At 37.6% G+C, this 12,718-nt stretch overlaps 1 protein-coding gene across 2 annotated transcripts in view; it reads left to right on the top strand.

Moving 5' to 3' along the window:
* LOC106878537 (ribonuclease Oy) overlaps positions 1–12,380 on the top strand; it is a 56,430-nt gene extending 44,050 nt beyond the window's left edge. The window contains exons 10-11 of one of the 2 annotated variants that reach the window (XM_052971600.1): positions 2,515–2,619; positions 10,588–12,380. In XM_052971600.1, the coding sequence (XP_052827560.1) occupies positions 2,515–2,580 (66 nt within the window). In that variant the 3' untranslated portion in view covers positions 2,581–2,619; positions 10,588–12,380. The remainder of the gene's footprint in view (positions 1–2,514; positions 2,620–10,587) is intronic. The other variant, XM_052971601.1, reaches the window with a different exon arrangement.
* Positions 12,381–12,718: the final 338 nt, after the last annotated feature.

Raw genomic sequence — 12,718 nt, 5'->3', positions numbered from 1 at the left:
CTTGTTTTGACTTGCATAAAGAGTGTCACCATCATGCAAGTGATGTCTTTTGTTTCCAATCTTCTGTGGAAAACATTCAGGCCAGGAATTAAGTCTTAGGGTATCATCCTACCTACCTCCCTTCCACCAACCATGGAGACCCTGTCAAGCAGTGGTTCTCAACTGGGGCCAATATGGTCCCTGAAAGTCCATATAAGATTTCTGGGGGTCCATGCAACAAAATAGTAAATTGGGGATCCACAATAGTATTTTAAGGGCTCCCCCAAAAATTTTGCTTTATATGCATGTATTGGTATGTATTATAAGAAACAGCTAGGTTTCTTTCTTTAACATTTTACATAGTTCAACCTGCATTAGTTGATGTGTGAAAACAAAGAAGTTTCTACAAAACTAGCTTTTAATATTGAACAGTAATGGGTCCACCAGAATAAAATAATAATCAATAGAGTTCATAGATAAAAAAATGACTGAGAACTCCTGCTGTAAAGAGTCATTGATAAAAATGAAAAAGAAAAAATACTACATCAACAGTATTATGATTCTGGGTTGAGTTATCTTACTCTGCCTACAGACTTAGCATCACCACTTAGCTCTTGGGTGTTTTTAGCAGAGTTCACTCTGAGCCAGGTCTCCAATCTGAGGATAATCTGCTTTCCACCAGTCTTGGAGGCCTGGAAAAAATCATGAGCACAATGATTTTTCCTTTGTCTAAGTCGTGTGGAAAAAAAAAATACATTGCCTCAGGAATGGGAATCAAGTTGTCTGAGAATATTACCTATGACAAACTGGAAGGGGTGTTACCTGTGACATACTGGGAGAAATAATTGCAAGGGTTTAGTTGTGTTGGGGAGTGAGGAACAATAATGTTTTCTTACATGTGCAGTGATTGTGTCTTTTTGCTATGAAAAGAAACTAGATAGGCATGACCCCACTAATGGATGTTGTCAAGATCAGGGAATCATTGCAGATTTGGCATCAGGTATCTAAGCTGTGTGTTGGTGATGCTTGGATGCAGAGCATCAAGAAGAATGAAGGATGGTATTATTTATGTATGTGTGGGCATTGTTTGAAACTGACAACATGTAGTTTACTGGTGATAGGAGGAAAGAGGTGGGGAACAAAACAGAAATTTGGGGCAACCCAGAGTTGATGGTATGACTCAGAGAGAGCACCATCAGGCACACTGCAATACTATGATCTGAGAAGAAAGCTATTTATCCAAAGGATGAGAGATGAGTGGAGTTTCTTATGCCAAACTTCATTGAAAGTTTTGTTGATGTTAGGGATAACAACATTGCTGTCACAAAATACTTCAGGGTTAAGAGCTCTCTGAAGAGTAATTTAGAGGAGTGTGTTTCCAGTACATCCAGTTTTACAAAAGCTGTACTGTTAATCATTAAGGTTGAGAAAGATACAAGGTGTTTGAAAAGGTTGTTAATAGTTATCTTTATCCCCTTTGAGACATTTGAACAGTGTACAATAGGTTGAAAGTTGACAGAGTTAGGAGGGTTGCCCTTCTTAGGAATAAGACATACTGTAGCATATTTAAAAAAGTCATCATATATCCCTGTTGAGAAAAAGAAGAAAAATCTGGTGAGAGTAGCAGCTAACTCTGGAGTGCATTGTTTGAGGGAAATTATCAGGGACTTTGTTGGCTTTAAACAACCAGAGGATAATAGTGGTACTAGCATAGGTGTTAGCAGTAAAGGGTAGTAAATATGATTTGTATTTCCATTTGATGTGGAAATGAGTGTGATGTTGAGAATGGAAGGGACAGACTTAGAGGTGTTGATTTGATGCAAAGGCAGAAAATGTGGAAGCTTTTTCTGCAGAAGTATTTCATACAGGATCATCGTGGCTTTCTCAGAGAAGATTCCAGAAAATTATGGCAAGAAAACTAAAAAGTGAAAATAAAAAAATCAGCTGCAGATCAGTGGTTGCATGTAGCTGTGCAAAGCATAGTGGTATCTTCTGCAGTTTGGATGGTTCTCTTTCAGAGTTGTAATGTTGGGTAAAAGCCTTCTAGATATGAATAATTTTTTTCTAGCTTTGTTCTAGGTTGTTATTTGCCTGAATTGCTGCAGTGTAGCTATGAGTAAACCACTTAGAGGACTCTCAGCTGTAAGATAAGATAAAATAAAAGTGAATTACTGAGATTTATTTAATCAAGTGTTCTATACCCATCTAACCCAAATTTCTGACTGCTTGTTAATGTAAACAGTATTTAGTTGTATTCTCTTTATGTTTTGAGTTCAAATCCCACTAGGAGTCTAGTTTACCTTTAAACCTTCTGGGACCTATCCATTAAGTACCAATCAAGTATTGGTAGCAGAATAGGTAATCTAATGAATTGTACCTCACCCTAGTTTCAAAAAGAATTTTTTTAAATATTGAGCTACTACATGTAAGAAAAGGTTTTATCATTCAACCTTACTGCAAACAAAAACTATTCAACTCATCAATAATGAATGGGCCACCTGACTTCTATTGATTTGTTTTAATTTCATTTGTTAGTTTCTTCACTGTTGGGAGGAGAGCACCGTGCAAATCTTTTATGTGAGATTGTATCTACAAGAATGATAATAGCGGTACTAGCAATGATGTTAGCAGTAGAGGGTAGTAAGTATGACTTATGTTTCCACTTGTGGAGGTATTAGTGGGAAAAACATCCTTTTGTGCTGCTATCAGTTGCATGTGGTGTATTATGCTCTTGCTTTAACATCTTTTATAGAGCAGCAAACATTCTGTTGTCTGCTGCTCTATATTTCAATCTACAAGTGACGTACTTTAAATAAACAGCTTGGTTTTACTTTTGTCGTTTTCTCCTATCCTTTCTGATTGCTTATAAATTCGCATGTCTTCTTCATTTTCATTTTGGCAATGGTAAGAGTGGTTGTTTTGTTTTTTGTTATTAAAACAATGAAAATTACCAGAGACTCACTTTTACTTGTGTACTATCTGTTGTTTGCACAACCCCCTATTCTTTTAAGCTGCCATATTCATTATTGTTTATTTACACAAATTTTTTATATTTCCTAGCCTTTTAGGGCTCCTGTGCTGGTGGCACGTAAAAAGCACCATTCAAGTGTGGTCAATACCAGTACCGCCTGACTGGGCCTCATGCTGGTGGCATGTAAAAAGCACCTACTACACTCTTGGAGTGGTTGGCATTAGGAAGGGCATCCAGCTGTAGAAACCTTGCCAGATCAGATTGAAGCCTGGAACCGCCTTCTGGCTTGCTAGTCCTCAGTCAAACTGTCCAACACAAGTCAGCATGGAAAGTGGACATTAAACGACAATGATGATGATGATGATGGTGATGATACTAAGACTTCTTTATCGCGAAGGTCTGATAAAACTGAATCATTTCTAGAGTTATCTTACTGTACTTGTCAATGATCCAACTCACTCTTCTCTGCATGTCTTCCTGAACTCCACTCTCCAATCTACTTTTAATTTCAATTTTGGGATTGTCTCTCCTACCTTTCTTGGTCAGAATTGGTCATTACGCTAATGTTTCTTTTCTCTTCACTATGAATGCAATTTTAATTAATTAAATTCTTTTAATTCAATGTAATTAAGTATTTTTTATGCAGAAGCCATTTCTGGGTAAATTCAAATTACTCTTCAGTTATATAGGATTCTTTCTTACCTCTTTTTTGCATGTTAAGCCAAATAATTTTTGTCTTGTATTGCTCTATCATGAAATCTGCTGCTTTTAAGTATATCTTTCTTTTTTATATTAAATGCCAAACAGTTTGTCTTGATTCTATTTAGTATTAGATTATTTCATTTGAAACTTTTGTAATTGTGTAGTAAATTTTTCAGTGAGAATTGCTGGTGGCATGTAAAAAGAATCTTTTGAGCATTGGGCCTCACAAAGGCAATGTGGCTGATACTAGTGTTGTGTAACTAGCACCCCTGCTGGTGGCACTTACAAAGCACCTTTCAAGCGTTGGGCCTCGCAGAAGCAATGATAAATGACTGAGACCTTTAGCAGTATGCCGTGCTTGAAAAGAAGACCCATCAAGCCAAGTGAAATCGTATTCATGGCAGATACTGGTGTTACGCAACTGGCACCCATGCCAGTGGCATGTAAAAACACCCATTACACTCACAGAGTGGTTGGTGTTCGGAAGGGCATCCAGCTGTAGAAACCATACCAGATCAGACTGGTAAGAGGAAGAGAGAATAGTGTCTTTGGACAGATCTGATTGCTATGCTAGGTACCCTAACCCTAACCCTCAACTTACTAGCCCTGATCAAACTATCCAACTCATTCCAGCATGGATAATGCATGTTAAATGATGATGATGAATTGAGAATCCAGCACCTGTTTAACAAAACAGCTACTGGCTGCCTTTGGATCCACCACATGGTCCAGTCCTTGTATTGCAGTGGCTTGTGTGTATCAATGACCCTGAGAGCTATGCCAGTGGAGCACAACCTTCTGCTAGGGCCTCCTATGCTGAACAAGTCAAAGGACAGAGGCCAGATCTTATATGGACCTCCTGTACCCAGAGTTAAAAATGGGTTTGAGTAGGGCCAACACCCCTAACTAAAAAAAGCAAAGTTACAGAAGCATTAATTACAATTCAAAACCAATAAGATCTGTGAGAGGAAGGCCTTCTCTCAAGGAAATATATGTTGTGGTGAAGTAAAATTCAAAAGGAAGCTGCAGGAATTGGGGATCCAAATGGAGAGAAGCAGAAAAGACAACCTAAAATCAAGAACAGTAGATACAAGTTGTCAATAGCCTGTGCTCCATAGTGGAGGGCTTAAGTAAGTAACTGACCTTTGGGTACCTAGCAGAGCAATCAGATCTGTCCAAAGACACTATCCTCTCTTCCTCTTACCAATCTAACGGGCACTAAAAATGATCTTGAGCATTGTGCTTTGTTTTTTTCTGACAAAGCCATTAAAAAAAAGGGAAGAAAAGTTGCCTTTCAGAAACTTATACAAGCTTCCCTGTGATTGCTTGTCATGAAACATATAGATGGTTTGAAGATTCACCTATTAAATTGTGTTTCTCTTCTCACAACTTTGTTTGTTTGACATAAATGTAGCTGTGTGGTTAAGAAGCTTGCTTCCCAACTATGTGGTCTCAGGTTTGATCCCCCTGAATGGTGCCTTTAATTTCAGTCTGACCAAAATCTTGTGAATGGATTTGGTAGGTGTAAACTGAGAGAAGCCCTGTGTGGGTGTGTGTCTTGACATCATGTGGTGGTAGCAAACAAGCAGCACTGATAGACAGTGTTGTTTGTTTCTAGTTTTCTGCGAAAGAGAAAAAAACGAAAGAAAAAAAAACCCATCTGACCATGGGGAAATATTACCTTAATTGGAAAAAGGTGAGGGTTAGCAACAGAAAAGACATCCTGTTGCAAAAAGTCTGCCTCAACAAAATTGTGTCTGAGTCATGCAAACATGGAAAAGTAGATATTAAACAATGATGATAATGATGATGATGATGATGATGATGACGATGCCGACAACAATGATGATGATAATGAGCTCAGTCTCAAACTAATAACAAAAACCTGTATGTGGTCTCTTGACATATAAATAGATTCCAAGTTTCCCTCAAATCATACCCTTCTAACATTTAAGAGAAAAAAAAGCTTTTAAATAAAACAAAACAAATTGGACAATATCACCATTTTCATCATTGTTTTTATATCTGCTTTTCAATGCTGGCATGGGTTGGGCAGAAGACTAAACAACATAGTAACAATTTCCATTTGCTACCCCAGTGCCAAACTGACCTCTGATCTGTGTCCTCTAATCATCTTCTGGCCTTACAATACTGTCCATCGATCATTGAGAACTTCTACTCGTCCTCTGAATTAACTCTCACAATTGTATCACTCTTCCATAGTGACCACAATCTTTAAGATAATTAAGAACATATTCCAAGGTTTTCTGCTTTGGGTCAGAAAATCGTTTCAGCTTCAACTCTGAACAGTTGCTGATCTGGCCCTCGATAAGTTACAATTCTACCCGACATAGGCATAACTACTCTCGCATTGTAGCACAAGCATGACTATATGGCTTAGAAGTTTGCTTTACAGTCACATGATTCTGGCATCAATTTCAATACACAACACCTTACTACTATATCTCCTACTTGGCAAATTCCTTGTGAGTGGAACTTGGTAGAATGAAACTGTACAGAAACCCATTTTATGTGTGTGTGTGTATATCCTTCAGGATACCGGAAAGGTGAAACATTACATCACTAGTCAGCCATGTATGGCAGCTGAAAGACAACAGGATCCCATACGCAGTAGGATGGTGAATCCTAGAAAATCCAGTTCCCCACATAAACAAGTCCAAGCATTGTAAACTATGCATTGCAGAACATAGATGCATATGTATGTGTATCCTTTAGGATACCGGAAAGGAGATACGTTATGTCACTAGCCAGCAATGTATGACAGCTGAAAGATAACAGGATTCCATACACAGTAGCATGGGGAATCCTAGAAAATCCAGGCCTCTACATAAACGAGACCAAGCAGTGTACACTATGCTTAGCGGAATGGGCAAGGATTCTAAAGGACCCCCTTGACCCAGGAACATCCTTAACTCCAGAACAGAGGTCTTTGGACCATGCTTGCATTTCAGGAAATTCCTGGTGGCCTACTGGAACCCACAAAAAACAGGGTCTCTTGCAATCGATAGCCAAAGGGAGACAATCCCCTATTGTTGACATTGAGTAGCGAGGTCCTTTCCTCTTCCATATTCCAGATTGGCCTTAAGCCAAAAGGTTTTGGGATCTGATGGTATGCTGTAAAAATAAGTGCTTTATGGATATAAGACCCAGGGTAATCCCATGACATGGCCTTATCTAACTTTATATTATATATATATATATAAATGTATATTTTTCACTAGAGTGTATTAGTGAAGGCTGATGCCAGAACTAGACTTTATTATCGCCAAACCCTTCAAGTTCTCACTCTCTCTCTATCTCTCTCTCCCTCTCTCTCTCTCTCTCTCTCCCCTCTCTCTCTCAACATGCTGTGTCCTTCATTCGCAAGAAAGGATTCTTCCAAACCACATTCACTTCCAATATCTCCATCAACCTACTACAACCTCTCTCTCTACTTAATAACCATCATTATGCCTTTCATAAAGCCATATTAGTTGGACAGTTACTCTGAGCTGTGTACCCTCACCTTTGAGAAATTTGGTGCAAACACTATTGTTTTGCTCACATAAACAAGTTTTTGGCCATATCAGCCATATGAATCTCCTGGTAAAACTGTCTATGAATGAGCTTCAGCTATCGTTTATCTCTTTGATCAGTGGCTTACTGTCAGATGATACCATCACTGCATGTTCTAATGATACTTCCTCTAATGCATGCATACTCAATTTCAGCATTACCTTGTGCTTCAGTTTTGTTTCTTACATACTTTTACATCAACAACCTGTTTGCCATCACCTCAAACAACACCCACTCCTCTGCAGATGATACCACTCTTCATTCCGCTTTGGCCCCTCCTAACATTCATATGTCCTTTTCTACTCTATGCACAGGGCCTGAAATGTTTTGTGGCGGGGCAGTCGATCAGATCAACCCCAGTATGCAACTGGTACTTAACTTATCGATCCCGAAAGGATGAAAGGCAAAGTCGACCTTGGCGGAATTTGAACTCAGAATGTAAAGACAGACGAAATACAGCTAAGCATTTCACCTGGCATGCTAACGTTTCTGCCAGCTCGCAGCCTTCTAATGTTCATATATCAACTACAAACCTAAACCTCATACCAGACCTGCACGGACTCTATAAACAGAGACCGCTGAAACCATTCTCCTGTAGTGTTGTGCCAATATTGTCTCTATCATCAGCATTGAGACACATACACACCCACCAACAACAACAAACATGAACAGCACACAAAACCAGCAAGGTTACCACAAATGCTAGACTCAGTCTTTACTGGCTGTGTGGTTAAGAAGCATGTTTCGAAACTGCATGGTTCTGGGTTCAGTCCCACTGCATGGGTCCTTGGGAAGGTATCTTCTATTGTAGCCCTAGACCAACTGATGCTTTGTGAATGACTTTAGTAGATGGAAACTATGTAGAAGCCTGTCATATATATATATATATATATATACACACTAGCAGAGATACCCACTGTTGCTCAGGATTAAAATGGCATAGTTTGTATATATATATTACAGTTGTGTTGAAACAGGTGATACAGGAAAGTGCAACATTGACAACAAAACATTTGTGGAGTAAATGATGGGCTAATTCAACTAAGCGACATGTCATGCATCCATTTATTGTATTCCAGGCCCTAACCTGTCATGGGAAATTGGGGGTGGGGGATATGTGATGTTTGAATGCACTGAAAAGCTATCGGTGGATATACTGTCCTTTGTGGTAATTGGCGCTACGTCTAACATGGCCCATAGTCTGAAGTACTGATACCTCCTTCAGGTTTGTTGTCCTACATCACTCACGAAGTAAATTTGGAGGAAGTGTAGTTGTTCATTTGTGGGTAACAGGGGACCAATGAGGTGATAGACTTGCCCTTGAACATTGAATGTCAGCATAAATCCATGTTCAACGATGTTCTTAGATACAGTAAACAATGTCATTTGAAATGCAGAGTTGTATTGCCTGATTTTGTTCAGAAAATCCTTTGACTGGATGAAAGTGCCTTCCAGAAGATCTATAAGAAGTTGAGGAGGAGCTGGTAGTGCTGGCAATCTTACCTTATCACTTGAGCAGCACATGCCATTAGTTTCATTTGGAAATTTTAAAGCTTTTCAGAAATGACAATTTCAGTTTAGCACATCAATTTGGACAAAAATTTTTATAAGAATAGGATGGACCATATCTGAAAACAGCTCCAGGATTGGTGAAGAACAAATTTGTTCGTAGTCTGTTGCTGTCTAATCATTAAAATGTTACTTTACTGATTCAGCATTAAGTGCTGTAGCATGCCATTGCTGATCTCTGGAAAGTCTCATCGCCCCTCTGTCTCAAGACTCCATTTGACATGCTGCAGCATGCATTTAATTGTATAGCTGTTACAAGTGAAAGTGTAATTAAGCCAATGATAAAAAAAAAAAAAACAGCTGTTGCTGTTATATTTGGTGAGACTACAGACCTTTAGATGAAATCTTAATTGTCACACATTTTGTGATTTTTTGATGAAAAGGAAAAGCTTCAAGAAAGGTCTAGGGGATAATTCAATGTCAGTAAAGATAGAAAAGCTGCATCACTGACAAGAGTTGTACATTGATATACACATTCACTTAATTTAGTACTCTGTCAGTCAGCGTCAAGAGTTCGTGAATGTCGAATTTTCTTCCAAACTTCAAAAAGAATTTTGACTTTTTCTCAAAGTTGACGGCTTGATTAACCCCTATTGGACGAAATCATTGGAGGGTGATTTTCAAAGTTATCTGTACGTTTCTCGTGCCTTACAAACTATTTCAAAATGGTGCATTGTAGGGGGAAACTATTTTCATTTTCAGACTCCTCATATCTCAAAGCATATATAATACTACACTTTTCATGGAAAACAGGGGAGGGTGGAACACTCGGAATTCCCCCACCAACCTCAGGGAGGTGGGGGGTGGACTACATGCCCTAGTTTCCTAGTAACCCTTTGCCACTGATATATATATATATATCTGTGTGTGTGTGTCTCTCTCTCTCTCTCTCTCTCTCTCTCCTTATATATATATATGTGTGTATGTGTATTTGTGTTTGTCCTACACCACTACCTGACAACTGGTCTTCCGTTGTTTACATCCCAATAACTTAGGTACAACACAAGAGACTGATGAAATAAGTCCTAGAGTCAATTTTCTCAACTAAACCCTCCAAAGTAGTGCCCCAGCATGGCCACAATCCATGACTGAAACAAGTAAAAAATAAGAAAAAAAAACATCCTTAGCTTACCAAAAGATGCATCACAAAGACTGACCTTCCACTTCAGGATCAGAAACTACTACTGATCTTCTATAAAGGTCAGGTGAGGCCCACAGTGGAGTACTGTTCCTACTTTTGTGCTGCTGCATATGTATCCACCATAAATCTTATTTAAAGAAACACCACTTAATTGACTGGCACAGAGTCACTCATCAATGCACTCCAGTTTCTAATTCACACATGCTATTTCATCTTTCTGCCCATTCTACAACCTCATCAATGGCTTCTGTTTCTTGGAGCTAACTGGTTTTGTTGCACCTCCACTGCAACGTTCCTGATTCATTTGTCTCTCTCTCATCTGTTCAATTCCACCTCCTCCAAGACCCCTCAGAAATCACTATTCTCAATCCTTTCTTTTGGAAAATGGTAGCTCCTTGGGCTCCTTTCTTTGCCTGTGGATTTCTTGCAGCTGTTGATTTGTAACTATTGAAGACTAACATTTCAAACTCTCCAGTCTTGCAAAAAAAAAAAAAAACTGTGATGGTCATGCACACAAACACTTTCATCAGATAAAAATTAATACCTGTGGAACAAAAAAAAAAAAAAAATCACACACACATACACACACACACAAACACACATGTGTGCGCACATACATTCATATATATTGTTGATTTTATTTTTTCAGCTGTTGAATTGCTGACATAGGAAGAGAAAAAAGCCACTTCAGTGATACCCATCTGTGCCATAAGAAGATGCATCTCCTTTCTTTATTCTAAATTTACATTTACATAATACATTGTGAAGTGTATTTTATTTCATTTGTCTTCATTTAATTTTTAAATACGAAATTATGTTTTATGCTGGACTCACAATACACCTTTTAATTTTAATAATAATAATAATCAATAGTTAAAACATAATGCCAAATGTTTTGAAAGAAGTGTGACTTTTACATTATTTTATCAATCCCGGAGATTGAAGGCAAAGTAGATCTTGACAGGATTTGAAATCAAAACCTTAAAAGCCAATGCTTTTTTGATTCTACCAATAATAATAATAATAACAACAACAAGAAAAACTATCATAGTATTTTGGACAGGAATGGGGAGGTGTCTGATTACATGTAATGATAATGCAGAATAGATCAAAATAGTTAAGATGGAACTGAGCAATGCAAAGAAGTAAATACCATTCTCTATAACTAGGGACAATTTCCTGAAGCAGTAAAAGACACTACCAAATTGGAGAACCCCAAGACCAAATAGGATCCAAAGACTTTGAATAAAACATCTGAAATCCTTTTATGGTCAAATCAGAAATCATCCAAATGAAGTAGAAAAATTATTGCTCAGTCAGCTTCCTCTGTTATGGAAGTTACTAAGAGGCATTTTTGCTGTGAAAACATACAAGCATTTTATGCATATCAGATTGCTGTTAGAAGACTGCTGCTATAAGGAATGCAAGAAACATTCAAAAGACACTGAAGACCATCAGCAAAATAATAGTGAAACATCAAGAGACTAATCTGTGCAGGTTGTGGGTCAACTTCAAAAAGGCCAGTGGTGTACTGCTCCATTCTTGAATTATAGTATGACTTTGAATGTTTGGCATAGCTGAATAGATCATTATTAGACAGAACAACAACAAAAATCGTAACCATGCTTGGATTGTTTCATCTGGAAGCAAATGCCAGTCATTTATATATGGAGATGCAAGGTTAAAGGGAGATAACTTTTAAAGTATTTCTGATTGTAAATGGAGAGCAAAAGTCAGTTAAACCATATCTTGCAAAAAATAAGGAACTACTTGAACCTATTGCAAAAGAACTAGAACTTGTTTGCGTTGAATTTGAATTTACAATAAAGGAAGCAATAGAGAAAAATGCAGTTATGTGGAAAGTTCCTCAGAGATACCGAGAGTGAGAAATTCAAGACCCATCATGAAGATTTAAAGAGTAAAATAGGAAGTTTGTTGGCAGCTGCTCCAGATCAAGCCTCAAATACTAATTCAGTGAATAAAGGTATTTATTTTTTCCACTTCAAGGAATAAATACCACTTATGTAATTACCAACTAGAAAACATTGTAACAGGCTGTAAAATATTAGCTAAGAAAGAATACAAATGATGGCATGTTAATGTCTGTCTTAATTTACACTAATCACTTTGGTGCATGCATGCATTTGTGTGTATGGATACCCAGTTCATAATTTTCATGCCTTCATAAGATCTATGCAAAAATTCCAAAATAGGCAAAATATCAATAATATTTTCATCTTAATTATGGTAAAAAAACAACACATTTAGATTACTAATTATATAAACAGACTTTATCATAACTATTCCTCTATCTACTACATATCATTTTTCTTATGCATTTTGTGATATCCTTTCTTTATACAATGTTACCTTAGCTGCTTGATCTTTGACAAATGTTCTCCAATTCTGGTATAGTTTATTAAACTGAAATTAAAAACAAAATGTTTTCATTTCACATTATTTCATTGTAATTTTCTGCTCGCAAATTGTCAAAGATGAGTAAAGCATGGAAATTGCTGTAGTCATCTTGAGAAAGCATCTTGTAAAGGCATATAGTGTTAAAAACCACAGAAATATATCAGTAGCAGGCGAAAAGTGTCTGGCAGTGGTGGTGGACTTGCTAAATACATATTTCTACTTCTTTGAATGTCATCAGTAGCAAGCATCCACTGGTAACCACATGCTAAGATAAATTTAGTCTCACTTGGTATAGAAGAACAGTGATTAACAAATTGCTAGAGTTGCAATTAACCAACAAGCTAGATATGTATATATATATA

This window comes from Octopus bimaculoides, chromosome 11 (assembly GCF_001194135.2).
Source record: "Octopus bimaculoides isolate UCB-OBI-ISO-001 chromosome 11, ASM119413v2, whole genome shotgun sequence".
In the NCBI taxonomy this organism is placed as follows: Eukaryota; Metazoa; Mollusca; class Cephalopoda; order Octopoda; family Octopodidae; genus Octopus; species Octopus bimaculoides.
This window is presented reverse-complemented; position numbering and strand designations above follow the sequence as displayed.